This window comes from Oncorhynchus nerka, linkage group LG11, assembly GCF_034236695.1.
Source record: "Oncorhynchus nerka isolate Pitt River linkage group LG11, Oner_Uvic_2.0, whole genome shotgun sequence".
In the NCBI taxonomy this organism is placed as follows: domain Eukaryota; kingdom Metazoa; phylum Chordata; class Actinopteri; order Salmoniformes; family Salmonidae; genus Oncorhynchus; species Oncorhynchus nerka.
The window spans coordinates 18,641,614-18,654,803 of NC_088406.1; the positions used below are offsets into that span (position 1 = coordinate 18,641,614).

Below are 13,190 nucleotides of genomic sequence, written 5' to 3' on the forward strand. Positions count from 1 at the left end.
TGGTGGTTGCTGAGGGGAGGATGGCTCATAATAATGGCTGGAATGGCGCGAATGGAATGGCATCAAACACATGTGGTCTGTGTATTTGATACCATTCCACCTTATCCGCTCCAGCCATTAACACGAGCCCTTCCACCAACTTCCTGTCATACACACATGAACAGCTCTTCAATACCTCAGTGGATCAGCCATGTTGGGGGCTCAGGTAGTGGGGGGGGGTCATACCTCAGTGGATCAGCCATACTGGGGGCTCAGGTAGTGGGGGGGGGGGTCATACCTCAGTGGATCAGCCATGTTAGGGGCTCAGGTAGTGGGGGGGGGGTCATACCTCAGTGGATCAGCCATGTTGGGGGCTCAGGTACTGGGGGGGTGGTCATACCTCAGTGGATCAGCCATGTTGGGGGCTCAGGTAGTGGGGGCGGGTCATACCTCAGTGGATCAGCCATGTTAGGGGCTCAGGTAGTGGGGGGGTCATACCTCAGTGGATCAGCCATGTTGGGGGCTCAGGTAGTGTGGGGGGGGGTCATACCTCAGTGGATCAGCCATGTTGGGGGCTCAGGTAGTGGGGGGGGGGTCATACCTCAGTGGATCAGCCATGTTGGGGGCTCAGGTAGTGGGGGGGGTCATACCTCAGTGGATCATGCTGGGGCTTGGGCAGTGGGGGGGGTACATTTGGGTTTTGGCTGGGTGGAAGCAGGGCACAGTTCATGGTCAGAAGAGGGGTATGGGTGGCTGTGGGTGACTAGGTTTGTAACAGGTTGGTATGTGGATGGATGGCAGGGGAGCGCTACAGAGAGAGAGAGATGGAGATATAAACAGCAGTTAGTCCTAGAGCTGTGTCCCCCTGTCCCATTGTCTCTCAGCGGGGTGGTCTGGAGGGACAAACACAGTCACAGCGCTCGTGGTGCGTCAAGTGGACCTCCTCTAGGGCCCAGCTGACACGAACTGTCTGACGCCGTGAATAACCTCCCACCTCAGGAGCATACTTCAACACCTAGAGAGGGGGAGGGGGGAGAAGGGGAAAGGGGAGGAAAGGCAAAAGGGGGAGGAGAGGAGGAAAAGTGGAGAGCAGGGGAGAGGAGAAAGGGGTAGGAGAAATGTGGAGGAGACGCAGGGAAGAAAGGGGGATGAGAAATGGAAAGGGCGAGGAGAGGTGAGAGAAAGGCAGAGTTGAGAGAAAGGCAAAGGTGAGGAGAGGAGAGAAAAAAGGGGAGAGGAGAAGAGAGGAGAGAGAAAGGGGAGGAGAGGAGAAAGTGGAGAAGAGAAAGGCAAAGGGGAGGAGAGGAGAAAGGGGAGGAGAGGAGAGGAGAAAATGGGGAGAGAAAATAACTTCAATGGAATAACAATGAGATGGTGGTTGTCTTGCTGCTAACTTGACTAATAGTTATCTCCTCCCTCCCGTATCAAACCTCAGAACAGTTATATTCACAATTTGCTCACACACACATACGGCAGGAGGGTTCTCTCAACCAGCTTCATGAGGTAGTCACCTGGTATGCATTTCAATTATCAGGTGTGCCTTGTTAAAAGTTAATTTGTGGAATTTCTTTCCGTCTTAATGCGTTTGAGCCAATCAGTTGTGTTGTGTGAAAAAGTAGGGGTGGTATATAGAAGATAGCCCTATTTGGTAAAAGACCAAGTCCATATTATGGCAAGAACAGCTGAAATAAGCAAAGAGAAACGACAGTCCATTATTACTTTAAAACACATTTCAAGAACATTCCGCATTTGAGGTTTTTGGTTCCAAACACTGTGTACCTTTGTGAGACGCAGAGTAGGAAAACAGATGATCTCTGCATGTGTGGTTCCCACCATGAAGCATGGAGGAGGAGATGTGATGATGTGTGGGTGCTTTGCTGGTGACACTGTCAGTAATTTATTTATAATTCAAGGCACAGTTAACCAGCATGGCTACCCCAGCATTATGCAGTGATAAGCCGTCCCATCTGGTTTGGGCTTAAGTGCCAAATAATTTGTTTTTCAACAGTACAATGACCCAACACATCTCCAGGCTGTGTAAGGGCTATTTGACCAAGAAGGAGAGTGATGGAGTGCTGCATCAGATGACCTGGCCTCCACAATCATCTGACCTCAACCCAATTGAGATGGGTTGGGATGAGTTGGACGGCAGAGTGAAAGAAAGCAGCCAAGTTCTCAGCATATGTGGGAACTCCTCCAAGACTGTTACAAAAGCATTCCAGGTGAAGCTGGTTGAGAGAATGCCAAGAATGTTCAAAACGGCCATCAAGGCAAAGGGTGGCTACTTTGAATAATATAAAATATATTTAAATTTGTTTAACACTTTTCTGGTTACTACATAATTTTATATGTGTTATTTCATAATGTTGATGTCTTCACTATTATTCTACAATGTATAAAATAAAGAAAAACCCTTGAATGACTAGATGTGTGTCCAAACTTTTGACTGGTAGTGTATATAACAGTCCCTTGCTCCAACCTCGACATGCGTCTTTCAGAGGGGTTGGGATAAAGTAGAATTCAAACTTCGTTTGGACCTTGTGTACAATTGACAAATAATATGATCTTAATCTTATTTGGTCAACGTGTTAGAGGGAGGCTACAGGTAGGAGACAGGAGACAGGAAATTACTATCTCACACACACACCAAACCCCTACAGCATAAACAGAGAAGCAGCATAAAGAGGCAGATGCTTCCAGAAAATGTATCAATGACATAATTGAGAGAGAAGACAGAAGAGGTGAAAAGGAAGGAGAGAAAGACTGGTGCTGCAGTGCTGTCGGATTGCCGATGTGGTGCTGTCTCATTGCCGATGCGGTGCTGTCTGATTGCCGATGCGGTGCTGTCTGATTGCCGATGCGGTGCTGTCTGATTGCCGATGCGGTGCTGTCTGATTGCCGATGCGGTGCTGTCTGATTGCCGATGAGGTGCTGTCTGATTGCCGTTGCGGTGCTGTCTGATTGCCGATGCGGTGCTGTCTGATTGCCGATGCGGTGCTGTCTGATTGCCGATGCGGTGCTGTCTGATTGACGATGCGGTGCTGTCTGATTGACGATGCGGTGCTGTCTGATTGACGATGCGGTGCTGTCTGATTGCCGATGCGGTGCTGTCTGATTGCCGATGCGGTGCTGTCTGATTGCCGATGCGGTGCTGTCTGATTGACGATGCGGTGCTGTCTGATTGCCGATGCGGTGCTGTCTGAATGCCGATGCGGTGCTGTCTGATTGCCGATGCGGTGCTGTCTGTTTGCCGATGCGGTGCTGTCTGATTGCCGATGCGGTGCTGTCTGATTGCCGATGAGGTGCTGTCTGATTGCCGTTGCGGTGCTGTCTGATTGACGATGCGGTGCTGTCTGATTGCCGATGCGGTGCTGTCTGATTGACGATGCGGTGCTGTCTGATTGCCGATGCGGTTCTAGGCCCAGAGTCTGTCTCTCTCCATCTCTGATTATACTGTAGCTGGTTTATAATAAGATATATTTATAATGTCTGTCTGTCAATCTGTCTGTCTGTCTGTCTGTGTGTACGTGCCCAGCCAGTCTTGATAAGAGCAGAGTGGGAGCTATAGCGGCCAAATAGGAAAGAAAGGAAACATGAACTAAGAGCTGGGCATCGGCCAAAGACGAAACACACAGCAGTCATATGAAGTCTTGGCTGGGCTACAGGTACAGCAATGGGTACAGGTACAGCCGTACCACAGCCATTCCTAATACTACATAACAGGGCATGGTGTGTGTACCTCGTGTAGTTTGTCACTGGTCTTGGCCGGGCTGCAGGTACAGCTGTTCCAGTTGTCCGTCCCACAGGCACAGTTCCCCCCACAGCGCTGCACCAGTAGGCATCGTGGGAAGAACACGGCGTTGGTGGCCCTCAGCTCCTCCCTCAGGTTGACAGAGTAGTTCCGAGGTGTACAGCTGTAGCGCTTCACGTCATCATACAGACGGTCCAGGTCAACTATGGGGGAGAGAGGGAGGGAGAGAAGGGAGGGAGGGAGAGAAGGGGAGGACAGAACATCATTGATTGCTGATTGCAATTTGTATTTACAGTCAATACCTTTAAATTAACTGTATTGGCAACATTGTTTAATTTCAACAAAGCATCTTAATGTAAATGCATGGAACTGAATGAGAAGGGGATGGGGCGAATAGAGAGGCTGGTAGGTAGGAGAGATATGAGAGTAGGAGAGATATGGAAAGAACACAGAAGAGAGAGGGGGTTGGTGTCTGCTAGGTGTGTTTGTGTCTAGGTGCTAGGTGTGTTTGTGTCACAGACAGTAAGAGCTCTAATCCATGTGTAGTGTGTCTGTGCAGGCAGACTATTCCTGGAGTGTTGACTAGCGTGCTAGCAAGCATACCAGACAGACTAGGCCCTATGGGCAGCATAATGTATGTATGTATGTATGTATGTATGTGTGTGTGTGCGTGCATGCGAAGACTAAATCAGGACACCATTTAGCCGTGTGGAAACAGATGGAACAGCTTCTATAGTAGCAGCTATCATCAACCCTAACTCCTCATCATGTAGATCTGAGAGGATGGGTGTACGTGCTGTGGAGAGGGCTCTGACTAGCCTATCAGAGAGTGAGAAATTGTGCATTGAGACCAACAAGATCTCACGGTTTTACCAATTTGACTTCATATTCCGACGCGTGTCCATGTTTATCCAAACGTCAAATGAACAAGACCCTTGTAGCTGGAGCTTGAGGCATACACCCACAACGCCCTAGCAAACCGCAAGCCTATTTGATGGTGAAAGTGCTCACCGTTGCCCTTAGTGGGTGGTTTTCAAGCCATCTCCAGACGTCCAGGTTAGCTGGATGGATGTTGAATTGCCTAGGATCGTGACAGCAGGTCTATGTTCTCACCGTGCTGACAGACCCTATACTGTCCTAATGTTGCATAACAGGGGAGGGGACATGTGTGTGTGTGTGTGTGTGTGTAGGGGTGTCAGTGGTCTAGGAGAATGAGTGTAATCTCCAAAAGGCAGTGGTGTGGAACACTGCTCTGATACTGGCTCTGAGAGAGCGCTCCGAACAGGATGAGTATGTCACTCACACACTCCAGAGAAAATGAATAGTGTGTGTGTGTGACCGCAAGTGTGTGCAAGTGTAAAGTATATGTGAGTGTGTGTGTCAGTATGTGAGTGTGTAAACAGGGTTACTGGGTTCTGTACACCAGGGAGAGATTGAGCTTTGCGTTCCTTGATTACATGGCTTGAGGAGAGCATAAAGATTGCTTTCAATAAGGTGGTGGTGGTGGGGGACAAAACAGAAGTGAGAGACAGGAGAGTGTGTGTGTGTGTGTGTGTGAATGAAAACAAAGCTAGGTGCTGACTAGGGAACATTTCTGCTCAGCTGCACAGTTTGAATTTCTAATTAGAGTGTGATGTGGGAAAAGCCTACCAAAGACATGCAGCAACCCTGCTACTGCCACAACACACACAGATCAAATCTTATTGGTCGCATAAACATATTTAGCAGATGTTATTGCAGGTGTAGCAAAATGCTTGTGTTTCTAGCTCAAACAGTGCAGTAATATCTAACAATTCACAACAATACACACATTTGAATGTAAAATAATGGAATTAAGAAATATATAAATATTAGGACGAGCAATGTCGGAGTATGTATGTATATATACACACATACATAAACAGTACTAGTCAAAAGTTTGAACACACCTACTCATTCAAGGGTTTTTCTTTATTTTTAAATTCTACATTGTAGAATAATAGTGAAAACATCAAACCCATGAAATAACACATATGGAATCAAAAAAAGCGTTGAACAAGTCAAAATATATAATATATTCTTCAATGTAGCCACCCTTTGTCTTGATGACAGCTTGGCGCACTCTTGTCATTCTTTCAACCAGCTTTAAGAGATTCTTGAAGGAGTTCCCACATATGCTGAGCACTTGTTGGCTGCTTTTCCTTTACTCTGCGGTCCAACTCATCCCAAACCATCTCAATTGGGTTGAGATCGGGTGATTGTGGAGGCCAGGTCATCTGATGCAGCACTCCATCACTCTCCTTCTTGCTCAAATAGTACTTACACAGTTTGGAGGTGTGTTGGGTCATTGTCCTGTTGAAAAACAAATGATTGTGGCACAAACCAGATGGAATGGCATATCGCTGTAGAATGCTGTGGTAGCCATGCTGGTTAAGTGTGCCTTGAATTCTAAATAAATCACTGACAGTGTCACCAGCAAAGCACCCCCACACCATCACACCTCCTCCTCCATGCTTCACGGTGGGAACCACACATGCAGAGATCATACTTCACATTCTTTGTGTCTCACAAAGGCAAGGCGGTTAGAAACCCCCAAAATATTTTGATTTGTTTAACACTTTTTCAGTTACTACATGAATTCATAGTTTTGATGTCTTCACTATAATTGTACAATGGAGAAGAAAAAAATTATTAGGAAAAATGCTTGAATGAGTGGCTGTGTCCAATATTTTGACTGGTCGGGAGAACAAAGGAACCTGAGTTTCTGTACGTTTCCACACTCACACCATGAGCAGTTAATCATGAAACATACACCTCCGCTGTTCTTCTTCCCGGAGAGCTTGTTATGCCTATCTGCAAGATGTACTGAGAACCCAGCTGGCTGTATGGACAGGGACAATATATCTGGAGAGAGATGGACTGAGAACCCAGCTGGCTGTATGGACGGGGACAGTACATCTGGAGAGAGATGGACTGAGAACACAGCTGGCTGTATGGACGGGGACAGCATATCTGGAGAGAGATGGACTGAGAACCCAGCTGGCTGTATGGACCGGGACAGCATATCTGGAGAGAGATGGACTGATAATCCAGCTGGCTGTATGGACGGGGACAGTATATGGGGCGGCAGGGTAGCCTAGTGGTTAGAGCATTGGACTAGTAAACGGAAGGTTGCAAGTTCAAACCCCCGAGCTGACAAGGTACAAATATGTTGTTCTGCCCCTGAACAGGCAGTTAACCCACTGTTCCTAGGCCGTCATTGAAAATAAGAATTTGTTCTTAACCCGACTTGCCTGGTTAAATAAAGGTAAAAAAATAAATATATATATATATATATATATATATATATATCTGGAGAGAGATGGACTGAGAACCCAGCTAGCTGTATGGACGGGGACAGTATATCTGGAGAGAGATGGACTGAGAACCCAGCTAGCTGTATGGACGGGGACAGTATATCTGGAGAGAGATGGACTGAGAACCCAGCTAGCTGTATGGACGGGGACAGTATATCCGTAGAGAGCCATGATTCTGTGAAACAGAGTATGTTAAAGTCCCTGATGTCTCTCTGGAAGCAAATCCTTGCCCTGACCTCATCTACTTTATTGTCCAGAGACAACATTAGCGAGTAATATAATCAAAAGCGGTGGATGGTGTACACACCACCTGAGTCAGACTAGAAGTCCACTTCAAATACCTTTTCTCTGCCGGTGGAGTCTTGGAGCAGCCTCTGGGATAAGTTAAATTGCCTGGGAGGGTACAAACAAAGGATCTAATTCGGGAAAGTCCATTTTCTGGTAGTAATGCTGGTGAGTTACCACCGCTCTGATATCCAAAAGCTATTTCCGACTGTATGTAATAACACAAAAAACGTCCAGGGCACATAATGTAAGAAATAACACACGCAAAGTTGCTAATGAGCTAGACACACAAACACACAGAGAGAGAGAGAGATGCAAACACACATGCACACAGATGCACACACAGATAAACACACACACAGATAAGCAGACACACAGATAAACACACACACAGATAAACACACACAGACGCACACGGATAAACACACACACACAGAGATGCAAACACAGATGCACACACACACACACACACACACACACACACACAGAACCTAGATTCACAAACACGCACTTTTACACAAACACAGATGTTCACAGTAAGCTCTGTATGGAGATACATAAACTCAACACACACTTAGCTTTGTACGGAGGTACATAAACTCAACACACACACATAAGAGTAGCTGACAGTACTTGGAGTCTTAGCCAACCCCAACTATTTACTCCGGAACAGGAGATCAATCAGGTGGAGAGAGAAAAAGATGGAAGAGCGAGCGAGGAAGGGAAAAGGTGGGAAAAAGGAGAAAGAAAATAATAACAAGGGACAAGTGTGATGAAGAAATAAAGGACAAGAGAATAAGGCGAGCGACAGTGTTGTGATGTGTCTGGTCCAGTCTGTTGAACACAGTGATGTGTCAGGTCCAGTCTGTTGAACACAGTGATGTGTCTGGTCCAGTCTGTTGAACACAGTGTTGTGATGTGTCTGGTCCAGTCTGTTGAACACAGTGTTGTGATGTGTCTGGTCCAGTCTGTTGAACACAGTGATGTGTCTGGTCCAGTCTGTTGAACACAGTGTTGTGATGTGTCTGGTCCAGTCTGTTGAACACAGTGTTGTGATGTGTCTGGTCCAGTCTGTTGAACACAGTGATGTGTCTGGTCCAGTCTGTTGAACACAGTGTTGTGATGTGTCTGGTCCAGTCTGTTGAACACAGTGATGTGTCTGGTCCAGTCTGTTGAACACAGTGTTGTGATGTGTCTGGTCCAGTCTGTTGAACACAGTGTGTGTGTCTGGTCCAGTCTGTGAACACTGGTCCAGTCTGTTGAACACAGTGTTGTGATGTGTCTGGTCGTCTGTTGAACACAGTGTTGTGATGTGTCTGGTCGTCTGTTGAACACAGTGTTGTGATGTGTCTGGTCCAGTCTGTTGAACACAGTGATGTGTCTGGTCGTCTGTTGAACACAGTGTTGTGATGTGTCAGGTCCAGTCTGTTGAACACAGTGATGTGTCTGGTCGTCTGTTGAACACAGTGTTGTGATGTGTCTGGTCCAGTCTGTTGAACACAGTGTTGTGATGTGTCTGGTCCAGTCTGTTGAACACAGTGTTGTGATGTGTCTGGTCCAGTCTGTTGAACACAGTGTTGTGATGTGTCTGGTCATCTGTTGAACACAGTGATGTGTCTGGTCCAGTCTGTTGAACACAGTGATGTGTCTGGTCGTCTGTTGAACACAGTGTTGTGATGTGTCTGGTCGTCTGTTGAACACAGTGTTGTGATGTGTCTGGTCCAGTCTGTTGAACACAGTGTTTGACACATCACATGTGTTGTCTCTGAGAGGGAGGAAAGATACACGTTTACCTCTGACCAACTACAACAAGCACCAACAGAGAAACTTCACATATCTTCCCCTCCACCACACACACGTTTGCCGTGAAGCCCCAGTCTCTCTATAAGAGCTGGGTGAACATTTAACTTCTCTCATACTCCCAAGGTCACCTTGAAGGTTTTCTACTGGCTGACTAAGAAACTTGCACACGCAGTGTTGGTGCAAGGGAAGGAGGAAGGCTGAATTATTTGTGTTATCAATGTCTCCCTTCAGTGAAGCACAGACCACAATATGTACTCCTTTGAAATGGCTTTTCTTTGTGTGTGTAAGCACCTGTGTGTGTGTGTCCGTGTGTGTGCGCATGTCCAGTATGTTATTACTCTTGTTCTGTCTGTTGTGCTGGTAGGCCCGGGGTCTGTACATGGCTGTCTCTCTGTACAAGCTGTCCAGGTCCTGTCTCCAGCTGTCAGGGTTGAGGTGGCGGAGGAGCTGCTCCACTGTGTTGAAGGCTGCTATGGTCTGGTCCAATGCCACTGCTGTCAGAGGAACATCAGTCACCGCTGGAGCCAACACTGACAGACTGTCCTCCTGGAGGAAGGGTGGAGAAGGAGGGGGAGGGGGGGTAAAAAGTTCTGAGCAGGGACACAAGGTCTTCTTTAGTCTTTGAGAGCATTCTAGTGTGTCTGTGTGTGTGTGAGTCTATGGAATGCTCAGCACCAGTATCTGAGCTGCCCTCTGACTGTGCTTGTGAAAGCTTTACAAAGGCCAGGGGACAACCTTGATCTTTTAAAATCAGCCGAATGACTGGGCACTAGAGCCCTCTAACTGTCTCCAGGCTGGGACCAGGAGTTTCTCCTGCTGCTGATCAGGAGGGTTAGGGGCCAACACAGGTAGGTGTGTGTGTTTGTGTTGAGCATGCTTGCATGTCAAATCAAATCAAATTTTATTTGTCACATACACATGGTTAGCAGATGTTAATGCGAGTGTAGCGAAATGCTTGTGCTTCTAGTTCCGACAATGCAGTGATAACCAACAAGTAATCTAACTAACAATTCCAAAACTACTGTCTTATACACAGTGTAAGGGGATAAGGAATATGTACATAAGGATATATGAATGAGTGATGGTACAGAGCAGCATACAGTAGACTCATACATAACATGTATCAATGTCCAACTCACCATCAGGGTCACAGTCTCCCAGTTGGTCTTTGACGCTGCAGGAAGAGAATCATCCTGGAGGAAGGAAGGAGAGAGAGAATGGAGGAGTGGTATTTGGGTTATTCTGGTGCGTTTACATAACTCCTGTCAGAACATCAGGATAATCCCTGGTTGAATTCCAGGTGATGGTATCGGGAGCTGGTCAGGATGTGTCTGTCTGTGTTGGATTAGCATTCATCTGTCTAACATTGTGCTAATGGGAGTTTGCTACACAGCTGCTGAGATAAGTTCACAGACAGTCCCTAATGATTGAGCAGTGTTCCTCTGCAGGGCCCAGATTCACACAACACTTCTTCCACAATAACTTAACTACGGGATCTGTGACCCCCCACATGGGACAGTTGAGCTAAAGTGTGCTAATGTGATTAGCATGAGGTTGGAAGTAACAAGAACATTTCCCAAGACATAGACATATCTGATATGGGCAGAATGCTTAAATTATTATTAATCTAACTGCACTGTCCAATTTACAGTAGCTATTACAGTGAACTAATGCCATGCTATTGTTTGAGGAGAGTGCACAGCAATGAACTTGAACATGTATCAATGAACCAATTAGGCACATTTGGGCAGACATGATACAACATTTTGAACAGAAATGCAATGGTTCATTGGATCAGCCTAAAACTTTGCACATACACTTCTGCCATCTAGAGGCCGGAATCTAAATTGCACCTAAACTGAAATAATATATTGTGGCCTTTTGCTTGCATTTCATTATTATCTTTTACCAGATCTAACGTGTTATATTCCCCGACATTCCACAAACTTCAAAGTATTTTCTTTCAAATGGTATCATGAATATGCATATCCTTGCTTCAGGTCCTGAGCTACAGGTAGTTAGATTTGGGTATGTCCTTTTAGGCGAAAATTGAAAAAAGGGGTCTGATCCTTAAGAAGTTTCTTAGGAAAAAATACTAAATACATAAGATCGTTCGTAAGAGCAATTCCTCAACAATATCTTAAGATTGAATGATTTTCTTACGAACTTCTCAAATATCTTCTTACGAATCTTCTTAAGATGTTTGTTGCTAGGAACTAATTTAGCTAGCTACCTATTTAGCAATGTAAATCATGTTAGCATATTTCCTACTGAGATTATGGTTATAAAAACAAGTTATTGGGTTTAAAATAATCAATACTGAAACTTGCATATGAAGTTTGTGAGTGAATTAAACATGTTCAAATGCTTTCATGAGCTTTTTCTCTCACTGCCCTGAGTTTAAGACAAGGGTTTAGCCATCTTGGGTCTGTTCTCCTCACAGACCCCTTCATCAGACACAGAGAGATGAGGTGCTCTATGTAGAGAAGAGGAGACAACACACTCACTGTTTGTGAAAAGTGACTTGTGAACACACCCCTTGCAGATGTGCAACTGCCTCTGGTTGATATTATATTCTATGTAATGGGTAATGCTCTCCTAAAAACACACTCTGCAGTTCATAGTGAACCTGAGGGAAGAATATACATCTGCATAACATGCAGTCTGAACCCACTTAAAAAACTGTGTGTACTCTGTGTGTGTGTGTTCATGTTATGTATGAGTCTGCAAATGTGTGTGTGTGTTATACTGTATTTGTGCATGCTGTGTGTGTGTGTCTATATTATGTCTGATCCTTCGAATGTATGTGTGGGTGTGTCATATGAAATCAGAGATGACTTAAAAAGTTTACTGACTAATCTTTCATTTTATAGCATCTGTTTCTCGTGTGCAACCCACAGATACACACTGTGCTTTGATAGGAACCTCTGACTTCATACACAGCTGGGGTGTGGGTGTGTGTGTGTGTGTGTGTGTGTGTGTGTGTGTGTGTGTGTGTGTATGTGTGTGTGTGTGTGTGTAGACTTCCTCATAAATGAGGCTCATGGTGTGTGTGTGTGTGTGGCCCCTGCAGCAGCCCCAGATGTGTATCTCTGTCAGCATCTGACCTTATTAGGCAATACGCAGTCAGATTCAGTAAACTGTCCCACAGTCCTGTGCTTCAGAGGGGAATGCAGGGACAGCTGGGCTAAGGCCACAAACACGCACCTGGGACTTTTCATAGGAAGAACAGTTTACAGTGCCTTTAGAGAGTAGGTCAACAGGGACATGAAACCACGTCTGGTAGCTGGAGGGTCGTGACAGACTAGACTAGGTCCTCCTGGGTAGAAACGTTTTCAGGAGATGGTCACGGGGTAAGAAGGGTTTGGGGAGCAGTGCTTTCAGGGTGAAACAAAAATTAACAGATATTGCAATAAAAATGTGTATTGCCATAATTGACTTGCGTTTCCCTGCACCTGCTACTAATAATGTGTCTGTAATACCTCCTCTCAGACATGTTCTTTCTGGAGGAGATTAATGGTATCGCTTTGCCACAGACAGTCTTGGTTTATGGGAATATCCATTTATGTATGTATTTATGGGAAAATCTCAATGGGTCCCAGAACAGCTGCAGAGCCTGTCAACATCTGGGAGTGTCTGGGAACAGAGTAGCGTTCCTGGATCATATTCCTGCCTGGATGGATCGGATGTTCTGAGGAACTCCACAATTGTTTTTATCTAAGCAAGTCAGTTAAGAAAAAAAGTATTATTTTACAATGACTGCCTACACCAGCCAGATCCGGACAATGCTGGGCCAATCACGGCCGGTTGTGAGACAGCCTGGAATCGAACCAGGGTGTCTGAAGTAACACCTCTAGCACTGGGATGCAGTGCCTTAGACCGCTGCGCCACTTGGGAGTCCAAATTCCCTAAGCCTGAATCACTGGTTCTAGAGGATTCCTCGATAAGGAAATTATGAAAAGCACTACAGCGTTCAGTCATGGTCATGTTATTGCATTGTGTTGTTGAGCTTGTGTGTGTGTGTGTGTGTGTGTGTG

The 13,190-nt window shown here is 45.9% G+C and overlaps 1 protein-coding gene across 1 annotated transcript in view; it reads right to left on the reverse strand.

The window, feature by feature from the left end:
• Window positions 1-472: 472 nt before the first annotated feature.
• LOC115119294 (platelet derived growth factor d) overlaps window positions 473-13,190 on the reverse strand; it is an 88,325-nt gene continuing 75,607 nt past the window's right edge. Inside the window, exons 4-7 of the mRNA XM_065024273.1 lie at window positions 10,293-10,346; window positions 9,492-9,699; window positions 3,719-3,933; window positions 473-994 (exon numbers count right to left, since the gene is read on the reverse strand). Coding sequence (XP_064880345.1) covers window positions 860-994; window positions 3,719-3,933; window positions 9,492-9,699; window positions 10,293-10,346 — 612 coding nt within the window. The 3' untranslated portion in view covers window positions 473-859. The remainder of the gene's footprint in view (window positions 995-3,718; window positions 3,934-9,491; window positions 9,700-10,292; window positions 10,347-13,190) is intronic.